Source organism: Schistocerca serialis, chromosome 9 (genome assembly GCF_023864345.2).
Source record: "Schistocerca serialis cubense isolate TAMUIC-IGC-003099 chromosome 9, iqSchSeri2.2, whole genome shotgun sequence".
In the NCBI taxonomy this organism is placed as follows: Eukaryota; Metazoa; Arthropoda; class Insecta; order Orthoptera; family Acrididae; genus Schistocerca; species Schistocerca serialis.
The window spans coordinates 349640776-349668701 of NC_064646.1; the positions used below are offsets into that span (position 1 = coordinate 349640776).

A 27926-nucleotide genomic window follows, 5' to 3' on the forward strand; every position below is an offset into this window, starting at 1 on the left:
AGCCATTTCTGTTTTCAAGAAGAATCATCAGACAGTTCTGCATAATTATAATCCTCTATCACTGATACCATTGTCATAGAATTATGTGACATGTTTTACACTCATTCATTATGATGTTCTTGGAGAACAAAAATCTCTACAAAAATCAATATAGCCTCCTCAAATATAGGTCTTGTGAAACTCAGCTTTCTCTGTTTGTCCATGAGACCCGAAGTGCCTTAGACTAGTTGATGTCATTTTCCTTGACTTAATGGAATACATTCACTACAATTCCACACTGTCATTTAACGAATAAAATATGAGCTCATTGAGTAGCAAGCCAAATTGTATTCAAGACTTCCTTGTAGATTTAACTCACCACGTCATTCTTAATGGAATTAACCAAAACGTGCAAAAGTAATCTTGTGACTACCCTAATGGAGTGTTGAAGATCTATAACTATTTACAATTTATATTAATGGTCTGGTGAATGGCATTGGAGGCTCCATGAGACTATTTGTAGATGATGCTATTGTCTATAACAAGATTGCAACACCAGAAGATAGTAGCAAAATGCAGGAAGACCTGCAGAGGGTCAACAATTGGTGCAGGAATGGGCTGTTGACCCTGAATGTAAATAAATTTATGTAAGTAGCCAAAATAGATTAATTACTGCGTGGTTACACTATTAATTGCAAATCACTGGAAAAACAAATGATTGTAAAATACCTAGGAGTTACTACTGAAAGGACCTGCTGTGAAATGGCCACATAAAACAATTAATAGGAAAATCAGATGCTAGACTGAAATTCATTGGGAGTAGCTTAAGGAAATATATTTCATCCATGAAAGAAAGGGCTTAAAAAACTCTCATTTGACTGCCTCATGATTATTGTTTATCAGTCTGCGGCCCTTACCATGTGGGATTAATAGATTAAATAGAGAAGATGTGATGAAGAGTGGTGCGTTGCATTATGGGATCATTTAGTCTGCACAAGAACATTATAGGGATGTTCAACAAACTCCAAAATTCTAAGAAATTACATCTCATATAATAGTCAGAACTATATTTGACATGCTCACTCGGTATTGAAATATGGGATAGTATTTTGGGGCAACTTCAGAGCAAGCCCAAAATATTTCAGAGCACAGAAAAAGGTAATTAGGTTAATGTTAAAAGTAAATGGAAGAGTAACATGCAGTCTGTATGCACATATTAGATTATGTAATTATTATAAAAGGAAAACTGAACAGTAGTAATCCTCGCATTCTTGTAATGAATACAAATAATTTACATGTTCAGTGGACAAATACAGCACTATTCTAAAGAGGTTTACCCCAGCCTAGCAAAAACTGCATGATACACTACTGAGACACACAAAAGTAATAATGGACCAGAATGAACTCAAATCATCAGTAAAATATTATCTGACTGAGCCCTAGTCCCGATCCATGAGGGCGTGTAAAAAAAAAACCTTTGATGCTTGTTATATGTACTCATGCTTGTTACATATGTACTCAATAATACAAATTAGATATTATTATTTCCAGCTGAAAAATTATTGTGTTTTAGTATAAGAAATGTATGCAGCACTAAAAGTATTGGTTCATTGTCTACTCTACACAGTTAAACTGTAGAATAATTAAGTAAGTAAGTAGTCTTGGTATTCATCCTGTTTTGTGTGTTTTTTGCAACCTAAGCTTCTTAGAACCTCATGTTCTTATAAATCAAGTGCAATGACATGCAGAACTTGGATATAAATGTGGATCTTGATAGTCACTTATCCTCACAAAACTGTTCTACCTTTGACAGGAGTCCACAACTTGTCACCTGGGAAGACAGTTCCAACAAAGCATATTCCAGGTGAATCACATGATGATGCCCATAGGCAACAGAAAGGAAGGTTTGCTGACACTGTTGGTACTGGGCATGATCCTTTTGGAATGCCAGAAGCCCTTCCAGCCAAGAGTTCCATTTATTCTTCATTGGGTCCTCACGGAGAGACTGTCTTTTCTGAAGGTGTTCCTACTGATGCACTGCCTAAGTCAGCTCTAGCAATGCAGCAGCACAGACATGATGCGGAACTTGGAGAGTTGTCAAGTCACATGGCAGAAATGAAAACTGATGATACCCCAGCTGTGCAGCAGCCACAGTTTAATTGCAAGGAGTGCAAAGGTGCAATTCAGGCTGGTGACGTAGCTGTGTTCGCTGACCGAGCAGGACAAGATGTAGCATGGCACCCGTCCTGCTTTGTCTGCACTACTTGCAAGGTAAGAGCTGATTTTCTGATTTTCATGCTCTTGCAGAAATGTAATTTATTCGTTTTCAGCAACTTTTTTTGTTTTTATGCAACACACCATCCAATTGTCCTTTATTTTAAGTAATACAGCTTGAAGGTGATCAGTGACAGCAGTATATAAGCACAATTGGACCATGCGGTCAGGATTTAGTGTGAGGTACAAGGCATGCATTATAAGTAGTGGCTGATTGGCTGAAAAATTTAACTGGCTGCTAGGGTCAGCTTGCATGTGTGCAGTAGACTGCACTGATCATCTGTTAGGAATAGCTTTTTGTGTGACAGTAAATCAAAATGACTGTAAAAATAAACAGTACTACCACAAATGAATTAGTCACTGCAGAAGATCATGGAATAGTTATGGAGCCCGGAGTCTTAAACAGCAGTCTGTGCAGTGGTATCACTCAAACTTACTGAAGCCAAAATTCTGATGGTTGCATTTTCGTATCAAACTAACAGTGACAATATGTAAAGATGAGATTAGAGTTATTTTGATTTTCAACAGTGGATGCTTACCTTGTCCATACATTTTAGTACTTAAGGTGGGAATCTTTTGTATATGCCCCAACCTCCTTGCAGCCGTGACCTTGCACCCACTGTAGACTACCTCTCCTTGCAGCTCAGGAAACGATTCACTCTTCAACTTTATGAAAGTGAAATATTGAAAACTTCAGTTCTGGGTTGCAAGGAACTTCAAGTGGAACAATTTTAGATGTGCATTTGAAGTCATTGTAAAAGAGGACAAATCACGTGTCTACACAAATTAATATCAACAGTGCTTTGATAAAAAAGGCTTTAAAAAACCAAATCTTGATAGTTTTCTGTTTTAAATAGTCACATTCATTTGATTAAGATTAATTTTTAAAATTTTGTCACCATCATTTTTAGCATTCAGAAACTACTGTCTGTTTCAGGAGCTTCTGGTGGACCTCATTTACTTCTTCAATAAGGGACAAGTTTACTGTGGCCGTCATTATGCAGAGCTCCTGAAGATTCCTCGATGCTTTGCCTGTGATGAAGTAAGCTTGATCAGCAGTTCTAGTTAAACACCAGTAGACAACTACCACAATATATTATGTTGTCTCATTATTCTGCCTGCCTGCCTGCCTGCCTGCCTGCTTATGTTAACCAGTGTATCTCCCCTCCAGCATATTGCTGTGATTTACATAATACTGAGACAAAAGTTTGCTTATGTTACAGTACTACAAACTGTTTTTTGCATTGCTCTTATTACCAGTTCTCATTGTACTGGAGAAATATGCACAGTAAACTTGGGGGAACTGGAAGCTGAAATGGTATTCTGAGATTTTTTTTTTTTTTTTTTTTTTTTTTTTTTTTTTTTTTTAAGCCCAAGCAATATAAACTAAGTTATAAAGCTGTAAATTATTGCAAAATATTAGCTTACATTGTAAACTGCTCTACATATACATTTATACTTTATATCCTCCTTGGCGTTCTGCATCACTTGGCACACTGTGGTGCACTAAGCCATGAAATGAACAGTAGTTCTAGACGATCAGTAATGTAAGTAAGTTCATGTATTGAATGATTAGTTAGAAACACAGATCAAAAGACAACAACACTGTCTCCACAAGTGTTCAAGATCAGTTCAGAGTGAATACTGAAAGAGAGAGAACTCCGAAACAAGCAATAGTCAACACACTGTATCAGATGATGTGATCTGAAGGCCACAAACGGCAGTACACAACTGAGTGCTTGTATTTCATCTCAAAACTGTGCTCATTGCATAGTCTGAGGAGCAGTGAAGAACTGTGCCTACTTGTCATCCACAGTATATGACATATGCTGTGGCATGGATGGGAATACAAATCATTGTTGCGTAAAATATGTACTCTGCAAGCCGTCGTATGGTGTATGGTAGAAGGTACCTTATGTGCTACCATCATTTTTCTCCTTTTCTGTTCCATTTGTGAATGGTGCATAGAAACGAAGACTATCTTTAGCCTCTGTGTAAGTTCAAACTTCTCTGATTTTACTGTATTGTCATTTTTTTCGATATATGTGGGAGGAACTGTGATTCTTCTTGGAATGTCACTGGTGCCATTGGAGTACCTCAATGATGCTCCACAAGCCCACTGACACATACAACTTTTTTTTGTGACTTCTCCATAAATCTTCCCTCTATAAATCTTCCATAATAAGGATCCCAGACTGATGAGTTACAAGCAAGAATCAATCCAGTAAGAGTATCATAAGCTACGTGATTTCCCCTCATAGGTTACAAAAGTAATGGTCTAGCATTTGCCGTAGTTCTGTTTGTGTAACCTACTCACTGCTTCTCATGATTAAGAGACCATATCGTGTTGCTAAATGGTTTATTAGATCCAAAGTATTTGGGGCCCTACAGATGATGATGATGATGATGATGATGATGATGATGATGATGATGAGGGCCCATACTCCGAGGAGCGTAGGGGACGATGCGGGAGACGCGCACCGCCGACTAGACAAGGTCCTAATGGAGGTGGTTTGCCGTTGCCTTTCTCCAATCATAATGGGGATGAATGATGATGATGAAGATGACACAACACCCAGTCATCTCGAGGCAAGGAAAATCCCTGACCCCGCCAGGAATCGAAGCCGGGACCCCGTGCATGGGAAGCGAGAATGCTACCGCAAGACCATGAGCTGCAGACAGACCCCTACTACTGAAGATTGATCCAAGGGTGTGTCCAACCCTTCACCTCTGTGACAGCTTGAACTCTGTTGGGGAAACTTTCAGTGAGGTGTCTGATTGTCTGTTGTGGAATGGGATCCCATTCTTCCACAAGAGCCAAAACCAGAGAAGATAGTAATGTTAGATGCTGGAGTCTGGAATGAAATTGGCTATGTAACTCGTTCCAAAGTTGTTCTGTTGGGTTCAGTTTGTGACCATGGGCTGGCTAGTCCATTTCTATAATGTTGTTGTCCACAAACCATTGCCTCAGAGATGCTACTTTCTGACAGGGCACATTGTCATACCAGTACAGTCAGTCATCATCAGCAGACTATTCCTCTACTGTACACAGTACACTATACTGTAAAATTTGGTCGTATCCGTCTGCATTTTGTGTTTTTTTAAGCACAATATTGTGAGAGGACCACATACTAACCATGAAGGTAAACCCATACTGTAACAGCACCTTCCCTTTACATCACTGTTCACATGATGACAGGTAAAGTTTTCCAGGCATTCGCAAATCCAAACCTTTACATTGGATTGTCACAGGGTCTAGTACGATTCATCACTCCCAAGTGACTGGTTTCCAGTCGCCCACTACCCAGTGGCATCACTCTTTTTACACCACCTCAATAGTCACTTAGCACTGAGTGTAGAAATGTGTGGCTTATGAAGAGCTGCTCGACCATTGCATCCCATTAATTTTAAGTTCATGTGCAGAGTCACTAACTGTACTGCCAGTAGCACTTTGTATCTCATGAGTGATTCATTGTGTTGATTTTGTGTGATATTTTACTACCACCTTCCACAATATTCGATGGCCCATGTCTGTCAGTAAATGAGATCTGTCTAGTCTTGGTTCAACTGTGGTTGTTCCTTTACATTTGTGCTTCATAAACATATCACCGACAGTCGACTTGGGTAGTTGTAGAAGAGTTGAAATGTGTCTGGTGGGTTTGTTGCTCAGGTGACATCCAATGACTAATCCACGTTTGAAGTCACAGAACTCTCCTGGCCAATTCAAGCTGCTGTTGCTTCTCTGCTGACAATGTAATACTCCCCATATCCTCTTATTCTGGTTGGTTTATGTTATTCCTTATTCACATTTTATAGTAGGAAAACAGTAATTGGTCATACCATTGTGTTGTTGGTTACCTCGTTTGTGGGTGAATTACATTAGGATTCTTCCAATGAATTGCAGACTCATGTCTACTTTTGCTGCATCTGGTTTTGTGTGATCATCCCACCTTAAGCTGCTCTGGTAGAATTCTCTTTAGAAATTTGCAGTTTTGGCTGTTCCCATCGATTGACTGCCGATGGTGCAATGATACAATAATGGATCTTTATTGTTTTACACGTCATAGATTAAATTTGTTTGTGCTGCACCAAATGTTGATCCTCTGCAGGTTTTATTGCATTTGTCTACGATTATATGCCATTGTGAACAATATTTATTCAATGAAGGTGTCACTCCTCAAATGATAGGAAAAAACTAGCACCTGATGTGATCAAAAAGAGAGAAATGCCCTCAAAGCCTAATTGCAAGATGGATGTGGAATTAAATATATGTACCAAAAGAAGTAAACTATCCAGTTAATGACATCAACATCTACATCTATGTCATACTCCGCACGCCACCTAATGGTGTGTGGCGGAGGGCACTTTCGGCACCACTCTCTGATCCCTCCAACACTGTTTCAGTCATGAATAGTGCGTGGGAAGAATGATTGTTGGTAAGCCTCTGTATTGGCTCTAATTTCTGGAATTTTCTCCTCGTGGTCAATACGCGAGATGTATGTGCGGGGCAGTAGTATGTTATCCAACTCCTGAAAAGTGCTGTCCCCAAATTTCAGTAGTAAATATCTCCGTGATGCACAGCGCCTATCTTATAACGTCTGCCAGTGGAGTTTGTTTAGCATCTCCGTAAGGCTCTCTCGCCAGCTAAACAATCCCGTGACGAAACTCACCATTCTTCATTGGATCTTCTCTATCTCCTCTATCAGTCCCACCTGATAGGAATCCCAAATAGGTGAAAATTACTCAAGAATCAGGTGACCAAGTGCCTTATAAGCCACTTCTTTCATGTATGAGTTACATTTCCTTAAAACTCTTATGATGAATCTGAGTCTGGTGTGTGCTTTTCCCACTATCTGTATTATATGGTCATTCCACTTAAGGTCGTTCTGGATAGTTATGCCAGATATTTTATGGCAGATGCTGTCTCCAGCTGTTTGTCATCAATAGTGTAGCTGTACAGTAGCGGATTTCTTTTCCTATGTATGCACAATATGTTGCATTTGTTTACGTTCAGGGTCAACTGCCAGAGCCTGGACCATTCGTCAATTCTCTGCAGGTCGTTCTACAAATTCTCACTATCTTCTGGCATTGCTACTTTGGTGTAGACAGCTGAATCATCTGTGAATAGCCTTAAAGAGCATCCAATGATTTGTACTGTTTCGTTTATATATCATGTAAATAGCAACGGTCCTATCACACTTCCCTGTGGTACTCCGGGTATTACCTTTACATCTGTCGATTTAGTTCCGTTATGAGTGACGTGTTGAGTTCTATCTGCAAGAAAGTCTTGAACCAATCGCAGGTCTGCTCTGATACTCCATAAGCTCACTTTTTTTTTCATTAGACAGCAATGCGGGACGGTGTCAAATGCCTTACTGAAATCAAGGAATACGGCATCAACCTGAGTGCTTTTGTCCACTCCGCTGTAGATCTCATGGAGGAACAGAGCGAGCTCCGTTTCGCAGGATCTCTGTTTGCAGAATCCATGTTGATTTTTATATAGTAGTTGCTCATTTTCCAAAAATAGGAATAGATAATACAAATATTAAAGAAAAACTAAATGAAAAATATAGACAAAGACTAACAAAAATACTGAAAACAGAATTGACAGCAAGAAACAAGACAAAAGCTATAAATACTTATGCTATACCAATATTGACCTACTCATTTGGAGTAGTGAAATGGAGTAACACAGACCTAGAAGCACTGAACACACTTACACGATCACAATGCCACAAATATAGAATACATCACATACATTCAGCAACAGAAAGATTCTCATTAAGCAGAAAGGAAGGAGGAAGGGGATTTATCAACATAAAAAACCCTACATTATGGACAGGTAGACAATTTAAGAAAATTCTTTATAGAACGAGCAGAAACTAGCAAAATACACAAAGCAATCACTCATATAAATACTTCGGCTACACAACTACAATTTCATAACCACCTCTACGACCCTTTAGATCACATAACATCAACAGATACGAAGAAAGTAAATTGGAAAAAGAAAACACTACATGGCAAGCACCCGTATCATCTAACACAGCCACACATCGATCGAGGCGCATCCAACACATGGCTAAGAAAAGGCAATATATACAGTGAGACGGAAGGATTCATGATTGCAATACAGGATCAAACCATAAACACCAGATATTACAGCAAGCATATTATTAAAGATCCCAATACCACAACAGATAAATGCAGACTTTGCAAACAACAAATAGAAACAGTAGATCACATCACAAGCGGATGTACAATACTAGCAAATACAGAATACCCCAGAAGACATGACAATGTAGCAAAAATAATACATCAACAGCTTGCCTTACAACAAAACTTATAAAACAACACGTTCCCACATACAAGTATGCACCACAAAATGTACTGGAGAATGATGAATACAAATTATACTGGAACAGAACCATTATAACAGATAAAACAACACCACATAACAAACCTGACATCATACACACCAATAAAAAGAAGAAATTAACACAACTAATCGAAATATCCATACCCAATACAACAAATATACAAAAGAAAACAGGAGAAAAAATTGAAAAATACATCCAACTGGCTGAGGAAGTCAAGGACATGTGGCATCAGGATAAAGTTGACATTATACCGATTATACTATCAACTACAGGAGTCATACCACACAATATCCACCAGTACATCAATGCAATACAGCTACATCCAAACTTATATATACAACTACAGAAATCCGTAATTATTGATGCATGTTCAATTATCCGAAAGTTCCTAAATGCAATATAACATATACTGTACAGTTAAAAGGAAGTCACGCTTTATCAAGGTCCACACCACTTTCCATTTTTGACCAGACATAACGTCTGAGAAAAGAAAGAAATACTAATAATATAGTGTCAACTACAACAAGAATCTGGTCTTAAGTATCACACATATACGTAATGCAAATCAACACATCCTTTCTACACCATGAAAACAGAAATCACTCTCCATCGAAATGCTTCTGTGCAGGACCATAACTACAAGCTGGAACTAGTTGGAACTAATGCCGATCCAAATATCACGCTTTACACATCCACAAAATTGCGTTTGATTTGTTATCAGCTAGTGATTGGGTTATGATCATTTAAGGTTTTACCAACCAAATGCACCTTTTTCCCTTTGTTGAGACCTCTATCCCTTTTTCTCCCAACAATGCCCATAATTCTCCATTTTCTTCGAAGTTTCATTCCAATTTATTGTACGAGATTTCTAATCAATTTAAAATATTTAACTTTAATTAAAGTCTCCTCACCTTGCTTTGTACATGTGAATAGTAACCCTACCTCCTTCAGTAAATGCTGTACAGGAGTTAAGAGCACACCTGCAACAATGGAAAATAATTCTGTGCTCGGCAAAACCTCTTTTTCTTGCTTTACCGCTATAAAGTGGCCCACAGTAACGCAATTGACAATGAGTGAGTCTAGCCCAAGAGCACACCTGCAACAATGGAAAATAATTCTGTGCTTGACAAAACCTCTTTTTCATGCTTCACCGCTATAAAGTGGCCCACAGTAATGCAATTGACAATGAGTGAGTCTACCCCACCAGAACCAGTAGCCTGCTGTTCACGAATGTGAGTTTGTTACTGGGGAGACCTCATCTGTTCACATATAGGCAGAGTCTGATTACACAGGGACAGCAGTAACCGCACCTACATAGTTCCAGGAATTGAGACAGGGCTCTGGTAGAAGCTACTAGAAATCGCAGAGACAGATGAATGAGAATATTCTGGGAATTGTTGCAGTATTACAAAAGAGAGTGTGGACAGCAAGTGAGCGAGTGGGTGCAAGAGTGATGTATGACAGGCACATTGAGTTAGCAAGTGAGCTGGTGTTAGCTTCTTCTTCTCTCTTTTTTTTACATTACTAAATGAGTGTACTACTCGATTTTGCCATGCCAAAGGTGTCCAGAGCCCAATTTATTGTTCCGGGTCAGGAATTCAAACAAAATTTCATAGACACTGGTGGAACTGTTGTGCGATGTACTATTTGCGATCCAGGAATTTTATTAGATGAAAAACACCAGCGAGATTGCATCAAACAACACATTTCCAGCTCTAGGTGTCAAGTGAATAAGGCTCTTCAAGCAAACAAATCAGCAACTTCTATTACAAAATTCATTTCAACAGAGTGCCTCAAAAAGCCAAAATTTGCAGGAATTAAACATTGATTTGTGTGCGGTTCGTACACAAACAGGAATTCCACTCAGTAAAGTGAACTACCCAGCCGTCAATAGATTTCTTGAAAAATATACAAAGCTGTCAATGCCTTATGACAATACTTTAAGAAAAAACTACATGGACTCTGCTTACCAAGAAACCATATAAAGAAACAAGAAGAAAGTGTCTGAATATGATGTGGGAAGCATTGTGGATGAAACCATATACTCAATAGAATGTTTTGAATATTTTTGGTTTTTTCCTTAGCAGGGGAGTAAGTTAAGCCCATCTTGTTAAAAAAAAAAAATGTATGAGCTGCAGAAAGCCAATGCCAGTACAGTGATGCAATCAATTGTGGACTTCTGCCAGAAACTCTGGCCTAATGGTATCGAGTTCAGAAAACTACTGCTTGTGGTTATGGGTCATCTGTTAACCAATTGAAACCTTTATTTCCTAAATTGAAGCATGTGACATGCTTGGTTCATGCCCTTCATAGGGGTTGTGAATCCATAAGGAAGAATACAACATCGCAAATCAGTTCATCTCTTCCCTGAAAAAGATTCTACGGAAAGCTCCAAATCGTGTTGTTTCCTACGGGGATACCACTGGCCTGCCGCTTTCAGATTTCCTGATCATTGCTTGTTGGGGATCTTGGATTGAGTGTGCTGGTATGTTGTGTGAGAATTTTGACATAATTAGTGTGTTTATGTTTTCTTTGACTCCAGCCAACCCAGGTGCTATGTCCAAGGCACAGCAACTTCTGTTACCAGAGAAAATACATAATTTGCAGAGAGAACTATACCATGTCCATAGTTACAAGTACCTGACTGCAACTATTATACAATTAGAAGAACAAGGTCTGGAAAAGAGAAATCAATGGGATATTATTACTTCTGTGGGGGAGCAGTTAGATGGCTATGCCAAAGACAAACGTGAATGTAGTCTTCAGAAGAATCCAGACATTGAGGAATTCGCCACATCTGTAGAGTTGTCATTCCAAGTGAATACAAGGTTTGCCCCACTGCTTTCTGTGGATGTGGGAAGAAGCTTTAACATCTACAAAGACATTCTATCTCCTAATAGAAACAGACTTACATTCAAAAATGTAGAGATGCTTAATGTCTTGAAGTACAACAGCTTAGTGTTTTTTGCTACTTTTGATGAGTGGAAATTTGATGTACTTGTTTGTAATTCAATAGTAGAATAGAAGAAAGAGAAATCACTGAATTAGTAGAATAAGCCAGCACTTTTTGTTCCCCCTTTTACTTTATTTGTGCATCTTTTCCTTTTCTTTTTTCATCTGAAATTTGCACCTGAAAATCAACCCTGCTCATGACAAAAGACAAACGAATTTTGGCGCATTACATCCTCAACCCAAAGGCTTGTTCCATTACTGTGGTGCTTTACTGTTGGAGGTGGTATACTCTTGGTTTCCCCCAACCTTGGAACTTACTCAGTCATAGAGGGATCTACAGTTTCAAATGGTCTCCAAACCAAGGCACAACTTGACACTTTTTACATTAAGAAACAGTTGCCAGAAGTGAGAGAAGTGATAAGTAACAGAAACGATCTTAAGACTGACTGGAGCTGAAACCCTGGACCTTTACATTCCTAGTCTGGGACTTATCGCAGAGTCATCAAGCCACACCAGAAAAGCAAGAAGTGGCTCAAAGCACTTTATGTCAAACTCAACAAGAATCAAAGGCAGGCTTGTAAGTAAAACGGAAATAAAACAAATGACACACGGCCTGGTCCCATTAATGTGGCCAAGTTTCAAAAAGCCTGAATAACCACCTTTTGTAGTGCGGATGTGCAGGAACACAGTCAGTGAGGGCCTGGGGGGTACTGACAGAGATGTGAAGCCATGCTGACTCATTGTTGTGGCCAGCTAAGCTAGGTTTCTCAGTTGAGTATCCATGGTGCAAACAGTATGACTGAGGTTGACCCACAGATTCTCAATCGGGTTTAAATCTGGGGGTTGAGTGGTCAACAGAGTACGGTAAACTCCTCCTGGCCCCCTTTGAACCACTCAAACACATACTGCTAGCTTTGTTTCATGTTGCTTTGTCCTGATGGTACATGCCGTTGTGCCAAGGAAAAACAAACTGCATGTAGAGATGGACATGATCTTCATGGGTAGACTCATAGTTGTGCAAAAGCCTATACGCAACATCATTTGCTGAATGATCATTGAGAAGACACTGTTGGTAGCCCCTAGATTCACCTGGGCTGTCAGTTGCTCAGCAGTTGCACATCTATTTGCGTATACACATCTCCACAGCCTTTGTTCACTCGTGTCGTCTATGGTCTGTGGTGCACTACATCTCCACAGCCTTTGTTCACTCGTGTCGTCTATGGTCTGTGGTGCACTAGAGTTGCCTTGGTGCCAGTTTTGGATAGCATTATTTTGGCATGCACGGTATTCTGTAACCATGGTGGCATGCATACAGTCCACACACTTAACGATTTCGGAAATTGCCACATGATGTAGTAGAGTTCATAGGCACTGCAAATGGAAACTTGCTAATAGAATCTGCCACTATGAGCCAACGAGTGTTCCAAAATGATCCAGCAAAGTCAGTGTGCACTATTTGCCATGGCGATTGAGTCTTAGGCCAAGCTTCAAATGTCTGTGGCGGAGCAGATTGGTTGCCCGCGCATGTGTGACACTGTGCCGTCATCTGTTCAATGTGGGCATCCACGCCCTGCCAATTACAGTGCCGTTGCACAAACTGTTTAGTGCAAACAATTCCTTGGTGGAGCAACACTCACAACACATCCTTTTGCAACACTTAGGGAATAAGCACATGCAACTCTCCACTGTCATTTTAAAATAGTCACATTCTGTTGAACTGAAAGGTTGTGCTGATGTGCAAAATATCAGCACACAACTGAGTTCTGTATACTGTTCAATGAAGGAAGCCAAGATTGTGAATGTAATGCAATAAAATCTTCAGATTTGGGTCTGCTTCCATGGCCTGTGCTATTTTTCTGTACTGCATGAGAAAAGATTCCAGCAATCCAGAGTCCTGCACATCGATTTGGCAACAAGATGCATCAGAATCAGAGGCTGGGCCAATCTGAAGCTGAGATATGGTTTCTGCATTGCCATGCTTTGCCATAGGTCGGTATACAATTTCATACTGATACTGTGAAAGCAATAAAGGCCAACATCACAATTTTTTAGGAGTGCATATAGGAACCGGCTATGATGGATGAAACAAGGACTGCAAAAGCTTGTGATTTATCACTAAGTAGAACTTGTGACCACACAAATACTGATGGAATTTCATTACTCCATACACAGTACCGAGAGCTTCTTTTTCAATTTGAGAATAATTGCACTGAGTTTAACAACTTTCAGGCAAAAGCAATAGGTCTGTCTTGTGCACCAATTCTGTGTGAAAGCACAGTGCCGATTCCGTCGGACGAAGCGTCGACTTGTAAAACTACTGGCTTGGCAGGGTCAAAATGCGGTAAACATCTGTCACTAAGCAAAGCATTTTTGAGTTTCTCAAATGCATCTTGACAGTTCTCAGTCCACACAAAAGGTATATTTTTGTGATGCAAGCAATACAATGAAGCCATGATCTGAGCAGCTTTTGGTATGAACCGAATGTAGTACGTTATCTTTCCTAGTATCGACTGCAGTTCAGACTCATTGCGAGGAACAGGCAGGTCACAGATTGCAAGCAAATGAGACTGGAGGGGATGCACATCATAACCGTTTATCGCATGACCTAAGTACTGTAGTTCTGTTTGAAAAAAGTCACACTTTTTGAGATGACACTTGAGTCCTGCTTCTGACAACACTCAAGAGAGTATGCAAATTGGCAATATGTTCTTCTGGTGTACAAACGTGAGACAACAATATCATCAAGGTAGTTTGGACAAAATGGCACTTTTGCTGTCAGCTGTTCCAAATAAAGTTGAAAAATGGCAGGTGTGGAAGCACTGCCGAAGGGCAAATGCAAATACGTGAACAGTCCTAAGTGCGTATTTACAACAGACACTTTCTGTGATTCTTCATCCAATGGAATTTGCAAGTAGGCCTCATGCAAATCTATCTTTAGAAAAGTAATGTCCCGCATCAAGCCTGTCCATGAATTCCTCACGGCGTGGTAATGGATAAGTGTCAACTATTGTCTGTGGGGTTGACTTTAGACTTAATAAACACAAATCTGAATGAATGCTACCAGAAGACTTGCGCAACAAAACGAGAGGACTTGCCCATTGACTAGCTTGAATGGAAGCAATTAAACCATTATATTGTAATTCTTTCAATTCACTGGCTACTTTCTCTCTTAAAGCTATTGGAACAGGGCAGGCCTGGAAAAACTTAGGCTGTGCATTGTCTTTCAATGTAACATGTGCTACAAAGTTATTAGGTTTTCCCATTCCTTCTGACAATATTTCAGGAAATTCTTTAAGCAAGACAGTGTCGCTAGCTTGCTAGCAACACTGTCTTTTGTTGCTCAGGCCGCTACTGAAAGTACATTGTCTTTGATGCTAAGGCCAAGCAATTCAAAGGCATCTAAACTGAATATGGTCTCACTGTCTCTTGATTTCAAAACAGTAAAATTCACCATCCTAGTGTGAGATTTGTAAGTGATGGGCAAACTACAACGTCCAAGCACTAGAATTTCCTGTCTATTGTAAGCAGTGAAGTGCTTTCTAGACTTAAACAGACGTGGCATGATTAAGCAAAGTTACTGGGGCACCTCTGTCTAACTGAAAGTTCACATGAGGGCCAGCAATTCGTAATGAGACAAATAGTTTGTTAGGACGTCGTTGCACAGCACTAGAGCAATGAGTAGAAACAACCTTAATCTTACTTTTGTCAAAACCTGTTACAGGTTTTGAAAACACAGCATTCACTCCATATGCATGAGCCTGTATTTTTTTCTGGGAGCAGGCAGAATTGGCATTTTTGTGTTGTTGCAAACAAACTACTTGGACATGGCCGCCTTTTCGTCACGTGTGACCCCTTGCATTACGTGATGGGCAGTCCTGTCTTTTATGGCTAGCAAAACATCTAGGGCAAGACTTCACAAAATTCACAGGCTTGTTTACATGTCTATGTGGCTGCCTACACGGCTGTGTACACACTTGTTATGTCTGTTTGGGGCAGTCACATGCAAGGGGCGACTTGACCCAACAAATCAGGGCCTAATCAAACTTATCGGCCGCTGTGGCACACGAACCATATTACTCTAATATTTGCAGTACTTGGGGAAGTGGTGGATCAGAGTACTTTAAGATTCATTCCCGTTTTCTATTATCTGGGACACTGAATGTTATTCGTGTACCACTGTCAGTATGTCTGTTCCAGCTTTTTCTGCAAGCAAAGAAACTGTCTGGCTGCAGCTACATGGACTTGCTGGTCATAATATTGAGTTAAAGCAGTGATTATTTCGTCATAGATGAGTTCATCAGGGGACGCGGTTGGAAATAGTTTTTGTATTAACCAGAACACTGGGGACCCTGCAATAGAAAGGAGGTATTGTAACTTTACAGTACCTTCAACATGATGAACTTGACAATGTGCTTGGAACTGAATCAAGTGTTCAAACTATTCCTCTTCTGTGTCGTTAAATTGCCAGAACACTGGTATGCTAGTCAGCGGTACTTTTTGGGCTGGCTGGTTGGTTGGTTGTGCAGATGACATGGCTTGTGCAGCCAGTAGTTGTACTGTCATCAGTAAGGCAGCAATTTGTTGGTTCTGAAATTTGTTAGATCCATCACACTGGCTGTCTGTGGCTGAGGCTCAGGGATGGGGTATCCAAATACTTTGTCAAAAAAGGAAGCAAAGCCTCTGAAAAGAGAAATTTAATTAGTTTTGCGGCTCCCCTCCTGGAATACATGCAAGAACACAACAACAAATTAGCAATTAGAAACCTCTGCAAGCTAAAACATAAGAGAAGCAAGCAAAATCTTCAGCCAAGTTGATTATCTTTGATCTGCACTGAATCCCATCCTCGTCACCTCTTTAGTGTTCTCGTTGACACTGTTGTATCCTTAATGCCACTGTAGAGTCCTGTACCATAGGGATCAAGGGAGAGGATGTTGTCTGGTGGTCGGTATCCTCTTTCTACAACACAACTGCACACGCGTATTGACAGGGTTCTTTATTTACACAAAGTACTTAACTTTGAGTCCATGTATTGTGGTACAAACTCTTCACTAACAGTCCACAGCCTCACCGCTGGTGAAGTACAGGCCCTGCTATGCGATGAATGACAGGTGCCAAACTGGAGTGTGAGACGGACTGAAGTAGTGACAGACTGAGACTGGGCTCTCTGGTCTGTGGCGGGGATCTAAATACTTATGATCAAGAGGGTGTTGGTGGTGTGTTGCTCGCAAGCCTATCTGTGGCCTCTCTCCTGATAGGCATGCTTGATCCAGTGCCTTCTATCGATCTTCTTGCTACATCTCTGCCAACTGGTGTGCTGGCAACAGCTTACTTCAGCACAGTCCCAATAATGTGACTGGACCATGTGATATCTACATCTATACTCCGCTAGCCACCAAGCAGTGTGTGGCGGAGGGTACTATCACGCCAAAGTCATATTTCCCCCCTCTGTTCCACTTGTGGATCACGTGAGGAAGAAACGACTGTCGGTCTGAATGCCTCAGTACGAGCTTTAATTTTCTTTATCTTTGAATGGTGATTGTTGCACGATTTGAAAGCTGGTGGTAATAATATATGCTCTACATCCTCGGCAAAGATCGGATTTTGGAATTTAGCGAGCAGCCCCCTCCGTTTAGCGTGTCATCTATCTGCAAGTGTGTCCCACTTCAAACTTTCTATGAGATTTGTAACACTCTCGCAATGGCTAAATGTACCAGTCGTGAGTCTTACCCGCTCTTCTTCGGACCTTCTCAATCTCTTGAATGAGACCCAACTGGTGAGGTTCCCATACAGGTGAACAATACTCTAAGACTGGACAAACTAAAGTATTGTAAGCAATTTCCTTTGTTGAAGGACTGCATCGTTTCAGGACTCTACCAATAAACCACAATCTAGAGTTTGTCTTGCCCGTTACTTGTGTAATCTGATCGTTCCATTTGAGATAATTTCAAATAGTCACACCCAGACACTTGACGGATGTTACTGCTCCCAAAGACTGGGCATTTATTCTGTACTCGTACATTAATGGGGATTTTTGCCTTGTTATATGCAGTACGTTACACTTACTAATATTGAGAGATAGCTGCCAGTCGTTACACCACGCTTTTATTTTCAGCAAATCCTCATTGATTTGTTCACAACTTCACTACTTCCCTGTAGACTACAGCATCATCAGCAAACAGTCTAATGCCACTGTCAGTACAATCAACCAGATTGTTTATGTAAATCGTAAAAAGCAGTGGACCTTTTATCTTGCCCTGGGGCACACCTGAAGTTACTCTTGTGTCTGTTGAAGTCACCCCATTCAGGATGACATACTGCTCTCTGTCTCTTAGGAAACTTTCTATCCAACCTCATTTGTCATCAGATAGACTGTAAGCGTGCACTTTCTGGAGCAAGCGACAGTGCGGAACTGAGTCGAATGCCTTTCAAAAGTCGAGAAATATTGCATATCAGCCTGGGAGCCGGTATCTAGAGCTTGTTGTATATCATGCACAAAGAGGACCAGCTGTGTCTTGCATGAGTGCTGTTTCCTAAAACCATGCTGGTTTCTGCAGATTAGCTTCTCAGAGTCTAGAAAAGTCGTTATGTGCATGCGATTTTCTGCCCTTTTTATAGATTGCTCTGACCTGGGCGTTTTTCCAGTCCCGTGGAACTTTCTGCTGTTCCAATGATCTCTGATAGATGATGGACAAGAATGATGCTATATTTGTACCATAGTCGATATAAAATCTTATGGGGATACAATCTGGGCCAGATGCCTTCCTGTCATCTAAGGATCTTAACTGTTTTACAATCCCAGGTACACTAAACACTATGTCAGCCATCCTTGCGTTTGTTCGACAATTGAAAGGGGGAATGGTGCTGCTGTCCTCTGCTGTAAATAAGTTTTTGAAAGCTAGGTTTAGAATTTCAGCCTTCTGTTTATCATCATCTGTTGCATTATCCATACTGTCAGCAAGAGAAGGTATTGAATTATTTGTGGCGTTCATAGATTTTACGTACGACCAAAATTTTTTGGGGTTATTTTTGGAATCTGCAGGTAAAAGATTGCTTTCAAATTCGTTAAAAGAATATCTCTGTGACCTTTTGACAGCTGCCTTCATTTTGCATAATTTCTGTTTTTCAGCAGGACAGTGACTATGATTAAAAGACTGTGCAAAATTCTCCACTTTCTCAGCAACTTCGTAATATGTGTGTTGAACCAAGGTGGATCCTTTCCCTCCTATATTCTTGCTAGGCACATATTACTCTAGCACATGGTGGACAATACCTTTAAATTCCGGCCAAAGATGCTGAATATCTTTGTGTCTCACGGTGAATGCTTGGAGCCGACTATGAATGACTATGAAGATATTCATTAATGACACTTTTATTTGCTTTGCCAAACAAGAAAACTCTATCTCCCCCCTCCCGACTTCCACTGACATAGAAGCCACAATGACATTATGGTCGCTAATACTTTCTTCTAGATTAACTTCCTCCAGAAGATCAGGTCTGTTTGTCACCAAGATATCTAACATGTTCCCATTTCGAGTTGCTGTTATAACCAATTGCTCAAGGTTTTATGTTGAGAGCACTCCTAGAATAACTTCACACAAGACTTTGCCTCTGCCCCCTGTGATAAACATGTAATTTTCCGAGTCAATGGATGCCAGATTAAAGTCTCCACTTATAACTAATGGACAACTTGGATATTTATTTCCTGTGTACTCAAGACTTTCCCTGAAATGTTCTGTGACATTTGTTGTGGATGCTGGTGGTCTATAAAAATATCCCAATACAATGGTCACTTCTTCTCTGATTGACAGCTTTATCCAAATTATTTCACATTCTGACTCAGTATCAATCTCAACTGCGTTTAAACAGCTTTTAACTGCAATGAGCACACTACCTTCCATAGCATCAGTCCTATCCTCCTTAAACATTGTGCAATCAGAGTTCAAAATTTGACTGCTATTTATGTCTGGTTTCAACCAGCTTTCAGTACCTAATACAGTATTGGCATTACTACCGTTTATTTTGGATAGTAACTCGGGGATCTTGCTACACACTCTTAGACAATTTACTAGCATGAGATTTAACATATTTAAATCCTTTGGAATGACCTGTTTAGGCGAACTAATAATTTTTACAGTTGGCACACACACATCATTGTCATGAACTAGTAATTTTTCAGGCCAACGGTTTGTTTCCCGTGCAGAGGAACTTAATCTTTTTTAAAAAAAAAAAAAAAAAAAAAAAAAAAAAACCCATGTGCACACCATGAGTACTGTGCTACCCATGTAGCTGCTTCCTTTGTGTAGTGCACCCCTGATCTATCGGGGGTGTCCTACAACCTTCCACTGCATAATGTAGGTCGAGAAATCTACAACCATTTTCATCACAGAGTCGACATAGCCTCTGGTGTAGATTCTCCACTCAACTCGAAACCAGAGGACCCCGGTCCACCCAGGGTACGATGATGCAAGTCATCAGCTTGGCTTCCACTTCTCGAGAGATGGAGGCTGCCTTCGCCAATTTAGCCATCCGTCAAAGGACCCAAGGATTTCCTCGGAGCCCCAATGACGCATTTTTGGTGCCGACATGTGCAACAGTTTGGAGCTGGCTGCACCCCGCACTCTCAATAGCTGCTGGAAGAGCCTCTTCCACATCCTGGACAAGGCCCCTGGCAAGCACACTGAGTGAACGTTGGACTTCTAGTATACTTGAAGAGTGGAGAGGGTAGGATATAAGGCCATGAAAATGTTGTATGAATGCAACACGATAAGAATGAATGAAATTGAATTGTATCAAAGTTGAAGAATGCATTAACTATTGTGAAAAGCTTTTGCTGGACTATAAAGTAGCAGAATAAAAGTTCCCAATGACAAGTACATTTTATATCCATGAAGTATCCATGAAATAATTGGAAGAAGTTGTAAGAAAAGCTGAAAATCCAAAGCAACTGGACTTGTGGGTTTTCTCCTCATACAAATGTGCTGCACCCATGGAGTTCCGTAAGTCCAGGAAAACATAAGTAGTCTCTGTTTTCAAAAAGGAGAAAGAATCAACCCTTTCCGCAAACAGTATCTGCACATTGTGCGCTACAGGTTTAAAAACTACACTGAACACAATGACAAAGAGTTAAATTGTCGAAGAATAGATGGAATTTAGAGTAATAAAATTGTGCTTAAATGCAGTTGTTACTTTGGAATCATAACGGCTCAATGGTGAAGTGCAGGACTGTGGATGGAAAGATCTTGAGTTTGATTGCTGGTCAGTACTAGGTTTTTTTTTACCTGTGACATATCACTTCTTTCACCTCTGATGAAGTTCATTAATGTGAAAAATTTTGAGTTTCCAAATCCACACTAAACTGTAGGACCCCTATAAGAGACGGAGTAAGTCAGTTCCAAACTTGAAGGAAGGCAAGGGCATACCCCCCATCCAGTAGAAGCATGCTTAGTAGAGGAATTCAGACCAGTCTTCAGGTTGATGACTGCCTTGCTTTGTTTTGGAATGTTTAGTACATAAACATTAATGCATCCAATGTTGCAGTTGTTGATTAACAATAATAAGAAGAAATGGAAAAATGCTTTTGGTACAGTTAAAAGAACTAAACTTTGCACAAGAATAGAAAAGAAAAATTATGCCAGATATCTGTTTGCAGCACTTAAAAATCTCACATCATAGCACATTGATAATTTAAGATGCGAATGGTCAGCTAACAGAGAATTTACAACAAAGAAGTAAGACGAGGTTACTGTGCATCCCATACAACATTTTAATATTGACATGGATGACATTTTGAGGGAGTAGAAACACAATAACAGAAACATTGCATCTTAACACTGATACGATGATAACCACTGCTGGTGATATGATTATTATGTGAAGCACTGAGAACAAGCTTGCAAACAGCAACATACAAATTACGCCTAATCGGACACAATTTTGGACTGGTAATACATAGAAAGATCCAGATTAAAGATAAAGTTAAGCATGTAAATTGTTGTCAAAAATTATGCTTTTGAACAAATGTCAGATTTCTTGGTTGGCATTCTTCAATAGAGGTACTGACGCCATTACAAAATACTGTAATTTTAGTAAGAGATGTGAAACAGTACAAAAATTCCTGTAGAACAAAACAAGATAATGTGTGTGTGTGTGTGTGTGTGTGTGTGTGTGTGTGTGTGTGTGTGTGTGTGTGTGTGTGTGTGTGTGTCGTCTATTTTTGACGAAGGCCATACTGGCTGAAAGCTGATTTGTGAGTCTTTTTGTTGTGCCTATCTGCGATTCAGCATCTGTGCTATATGATGAGGAGCAACTTTCCTTTCCCTAATATTGTTACATTCCACCCTGGATTTTCCATTGTTTAAATTTTGTGCAACATTGACATCACTGCATGCAATTTAACATATTACAATTGAGCAGAGCTCATAAGAGGAAGATTAAACTAAATGAATGAAAATTTTACGTGAATGCTCGGGGGTTTGTGTGTACATCGTCCTTCATGCCTTACTGAGCAGTATGGTATTTAGGTTTCCTAGACTGTCGAAGATGAATGACAGGATGGTTTGTTTGAAATTGATGCTTCCAGCTTCTTTAACCCATCCTTGTCCATTACATGCTTGTGTTTCATCTCTAATGACAATGCCATCAACATGATGTTTAGCTCTAACCTCTCCCCTTCATTCATTGGTTTTTAGTATCACACCCTAGGAGTGTTTTTTAGTTTTTGAATATGAAGTCAGCATTTGTTATTTCTGTTTGTTGACTTAAGCATTATAATTACAATCACTGTGGCATTATAGTTGTATTAATTTGCATTTGTGTTTCAGCTGATATTTGTCAATGAATACACAATGGCAGAGGGACAGGCTTTCCATGTAAAACATTTCTGTTGCTATGAATGTGACATTCCCCTCGGAGGCATGAAATATGTTCCAGTAGATGGTCAACCAGTGTGTCTTGATTGTTTCCAAGAAAAATATGGAAAGGTAAGACATAAAACCTTGTTGTATATTGTAAATTAGTTTTTTATTGCAAGATACTTTCAGAAACATCACCAACTATCAAATCTCAGAGTTGGTTAACATTATTATGTGGAATAACTGGGGTCTTAGTTCTAAAATATACTACATTAATTATAAAATCATTCTCCATTATGACTATCTCATGTCATTTTGTAGTCACCACCACCACCACCAAAATCATCATCAATTCCTGGTTTCTGTGTACAACCCTTCGCCCTGACTTCCTTTTGACATAAATCCTACTTTACATGACACAATCCTCTTGCTGCAGTATGATCTCCCTACCTTCCAAATCCTACATCTTTGTTCACTTCAGCTGTTTTATTCAGTATTCAGTCTCACATTAACATTCCACAGTTTAAACACTGTTTTCTTTTTCTATAGAATCTAGGCTTTTCACTCCTGTGCTGAAATTTGATTTGATGTTCATACTTCTTAACATTGCATACAGCAATTCTTACTGCCATGGGATGAAATACCAGTACTGTCAGTATATAAAATTTAAGAGAAATAATTATTTCTAGCTTTCAGAACTATTAGTTCCTTCATCAGGGAGAAAAGAGGATAGATTGGGGAAGGTTAGAGTGGAGGACCATATCACGGAGCCCCCAGGATGAGAGGGACCCACTTACACTGAGATCAAGGGAAAACAATTATTAATGGGAATGAGTAAGAGAGAGCTGGAGCCAAAGGCAGTGTGTTGGTAAGCACTTTCCCACTTCATCCCAGTGGTAACACAAGGATAGAGAATGAATATGGATATTGGAAGATAAATTAGTAGTGAAATTAGTTGTGCATGTGTGTGTTGATGGGGGTGGGGAAGAGGGATCTTGCATCCACGTGGGGGGAAGAAGATGAAAAAGGAATAAAGAAAATATCCAGGTTTCCTCCCTACCGCCATCCCCTCCCCACTCTCTCTGATTTGTCCCTGTTTCCTTTTCTGCTTTGTACTTAGTTCTTAACTGCAGTACTCATAGCTCTTCCTCTGTCCATCTTTATTTTTCACTCTATCCTTATATCCTCTCTTGACTGAAACTGGAACAGTGAGTACCTCCACTGACCTCCAGCTCTCTTTGGTATCTCCTGAAGTGTCTTTCCACAAGCTCCCTCAGTACAAAAAGGCTTGAAATAGATGTAAAACAAGAATCACTTTATTCTGAACAATTGTTTCTAGAATTTAATGACAAGTAGTCACACTGTTAGTGTAGAGTTTGAACAGAACAAATTCGAAGTTCAGATGAACAAAATCAGGCTGTCCATAAATATGACCACAAAAGTCAATGAACTGGTGAACACTAAAGTCGTGCTCCCTGGGTCCTGTGATGTTGAGGTCAGTAAACATGGCTCATTGTAGAACAAGTGGCTGCTTATAGACTCTATGAAGGCTGTAGTGCCCAGAATAATGTCAGCGAACTGTTAAAGAGACCAAGTGTGGATGCTGTTGTCCACGGGGGCCCAGGTCAGTGAGGCGGAAGCTTGTTGTTGTCCAGCTGGTTCCTTTTAGTGATGGTGCAGGCAAAGTCATCCAGTATTGGCAACTTGAACTCAGTTGTGGTTTGACAGCTGGAAGAACTGCATCTTGGTTTGATGGCTGAATCCACCAGATCGGTTTTGGTGTCTGAATTTCCATGCTGTGCCCATACAGTGTCCTAAATGCTGTGCTGGCAGAGGAATATGGTGTACACTACTTGTGGATATGTGACATTGTGGTCACAAGTAGTGTCATTATTGCCATGCCTCCTATTGGCAATATGGGTGCGATCTGTTGGCTAAGCAGGCACTGCTGGTTTCAGCGGAAGCTGCCAGAGATGCCTGTGGATACATGCTGGTGTTAATACTGTCATTCAGGAATGTTTGTTACATTCTCAAAGGTATAGCATCACCAGCCCAGTACTTTGGCAACCTGCTAGAGTGTCCTGTTAAATTGGTGTGCTACATGTCCGGGTACAGCACTTCCCCCTTCATTTTTGCTATCCTCAATACAGGTGGGTGCTCCTCATCCTTGGGTCCAAATGATCTGCCCTTCTTTCTAACCTTCCATCGTATTCCTATTTCCTCATTGAGAAAGGAACTATTAGTTCCAAAAGCGAGGAATGGTTATTCACTTTTAAATGTGTGTGGTGGCAGTACAGTAATATCACCTCCCGGTGGTGAGCTCTGATGAGCCACTCTGTCTCCTGGTAATTTTATAGCTTTCTCATGTGTGGTTTTCATTTCATACAATAGCACACTCCTTTTTAACATTATAATAATCATTTGGATACTTATATTTCAAATGTACATACAGTGTTTGTGGAAAAAATTGAATGTCAAGCTTAAAATGTATGACAAAGAATGGAAAGTTTGTGACGAAATAACAGTATGAATATTAGTATGGATTGCTAATTACCACATAGGTGTTGAATAGCAGACGCATATTTAAATGTTGACTTAGATTTTAGCTATCGGACAAACCTTTTATTGGATGGAGCAAAACACACACACACACACACACACACACACACACACACACACACACACAGTGCTTACACATTCGCAGCCACCGTTGGTTCTGTGGACTGCAGCGCCACTGCGGCAATTAGCGTTCTTAACTGGCATGGGCATTGGGGTTTCAGAAGAACCATGGGGGAGGGAGGGCAGAGAGGACTAGCTGGGTAAGGGTGGGAGAAGAAGGTGCAGCGATGATCCATGGGATGGTGGACTGCTAGGTGTACCATTGGGAGTTCTGTGTTGGGAACTAAGGGGGTGAGGGGGGAAGGGGGGACAGTAAAAGGGCAACACTGTGCAGATGAACCAAAGGGAGTAGAAAGCATGTTAGAGGTTGGACTGGTAGTAGGCAAGGAGATATACACTCATGCTCATAAATTAAGGATAATTGCAGAATGTGGTGCCACACAATGTGGCACTACACAAAACTGGTGCCAATAGCATAGGCACATGGCGCTACACACGGCACAGGTCTGTAAGTCCACAGTATTGGTGATAAGTTGAGGAAACGATCCCGAAACTGCATGTGCTACAAAACACCACTGTTTCCTGCACATGTACCCCGATATCAATATGGTATATGATCACCATGCACATGTACACAGGCCGCACAATGGGTTGACATACTCTGAATCAGGTGGTCGAGCAGCTGCTGGGGTATAGCCTCCCATTCTTGCACCAGTGCCTGTCGTAGCTCCTGAATTGTCGTAGGGGTTTGAAGACGTGCAGCGATACGTCAACCGAGAGCATCCCAGACATGCTCGATGGGGTTTAGGTCTGGAAAACAAGCAGGCCACTCCATTTTCCTGATATCTTCTGTTTCAATGTACTTCTTCACGATGGCAGCTCAGAGGGGCCGTGCGTTATCATCCGTCAGGGGGAAGGTGAGACCCATTGCACCCCTGAAAAGGCGGACATACTGGTGCAAAATGGCGTCCCGATACGCCTGACCTGTTACAGTTTCTCCATCAAAGATATGCAGGGGTGTACGTGCACTAATCATAATCCCACCCCACACCATCAAACCACGACCTCTATACAGGTCCCTTTCAAGGACATTGAGGGTTGGTATCTGGTTCTTGGTTCACGCCAGATGAAAACCTGGCGAGAATCGCTGTTCAGACTATACCTGGACCCGTCCGTGAACATAACCTGTGACCACTGTTCAAATGACCATGTACTGTGTTCTTGACACAAGGCTTTACGGGCTCTCCTGTGACCAGAGGTCAGTGGAATGCACCTTGTAGGTCTCTGGGTGAATAAACCATGTCTGTTCAGTTTCAGTGACTGCGATAAGGTCCCGAGCAAGGCCACCTGCAGTACTCCATGGCCATCTGCGGGCACTGTTGGTGAGATATCGGTCCTCTTGTGGTGTTGTACACTGTGGACGTCCCGTGCTGTAGTGCGTGGACACGTTTCCTGTCTGCTGGAATCATTGCCATAATCTTGAGATCACACTTTGTGCCACACAGAGGGCACGTGCTATGACCTGCTGTGGTTGACCAGCCTCCAGTCGCCCTAGTATTCTGCTCTTCATAACGTCATCAATATGTGTTCTTTGAGCCATTTTCAACACACAGTCACCATTAGCACATCTGAAAACATCTGCACACTTACTCGCTGCACCGTACTCTGACAAGCACCAACACACCTCTGTGAATGTGGACTGCTGCCAGTGCCACTGTGCGATGACCGCAGGTCAAATGCACCGCATGGTCATACCCCAAGGTGATTTAAACCTACAAACCACCCACCAGATCATTGTTTCACCATGTATCAGCATTATCCTTAATTTATGAGCATGAGTGTGGGTAGGCGGTGGACAGAAACTGTTGTTTGGAAAGATACAAATGGCATGGGCTGTGAAGTGGCCATTCATAGTGTTAACATGTAGAACACATTTATTTGGTGCTGACATTTCTTGTTAATTTTGATTTCGAAGTCTTGATATTTGTATTTGGTTGTTCTCTCTCTTCACGTAATAATACAAGTAGCAATTCATTCTATGATGTGGGAATAGGGGTGTTAGCTTAATGCCTAAGCTCTTTCTGGAATAGGGAGTGTTACCTTAATGCCCAATATTTGACTAACAATGACAACACTACATCCACATGGTTTTGTGACAGTGCTTGTAAAGATTGTTCTTGACTGTAATAGTGATATGCTAGGGACCCATACGGAATGAAATTTTCTTGTATTATGGAACACTGTATATTTTGGCATGATTGACCTAGGTACAGACAAATGTATTAGAAAAGTGAACATCATCTTTCAGCAAATTTACTGTCTCCCAGAGGAAATAAATGGCAAACCGATGTCTACCGCTGAAACATACAAACAAAAATATCCCAAATGTCATGTATGTTGCATATGACTTTACACTTCAAAGAATATACCAATGGCCCTTTGAATTTTTTTATGTTAGATCACTACAACACAGCTTGTTATTGCCTGAAATTCACTTCAGGAGCCTCTCTGACAAGTACATTTTACTGACAGCACTGGTCATTTTGACTGAATTACAGGTAAAACAGATAAAAACGTTTACTTATCGTGTGGGAGTACACACACACACACACACACACACACACACACACACACACACACACAATGAAAATGTTACATAGTTATGAGATTTTTTAATCACTCATTCTTACATCTGATAATAGAAAACAAAGGCTTGCATAAAATTTATGTATTCACTAAATAAGCAGAATATTTGAAGGACTCTAGTTTCTATTTAATTTTTGAATAGCCTTCTGTCCTCCAACAAAGTGAGCATAGCAGTGCAGGGCAAGTAAAGCATAGAATTATTGTGGTAGCAGAGAAATATACATAT

The 27926-nt window shown here is 40.5% G+C and overlaps 1 protein-coding gene across 5 annotated transcripts in view; it reads left to right on the top strand.

Moving 5' to 3' along the window:
* LOC126418677 (testin) overlaps nt 1–27926 on the top strand; it is a 98669-nt gene that overhangs the window by 65904 nt on the left and 4839 nt on the right. For all 5 annotated transcript variants that reach the window (XM_050085565.1, XM_050085564.1, XM_050085567.1 and 2 more), the window contains 3 exons: nt 1793–2250; nt 3191–3295; nt 22406–22564. In XM_050085565.1, coding sequence (XP_049941522.1) covers nt 1793–2250; nt 3191–3295; nt 22406–22564 — 722 coding nt within the window. The remainder of the gene's footprint in view (nt 1–1792; nt 2251–3190; nt 3296–22405; nt 22565–27926) is intronic.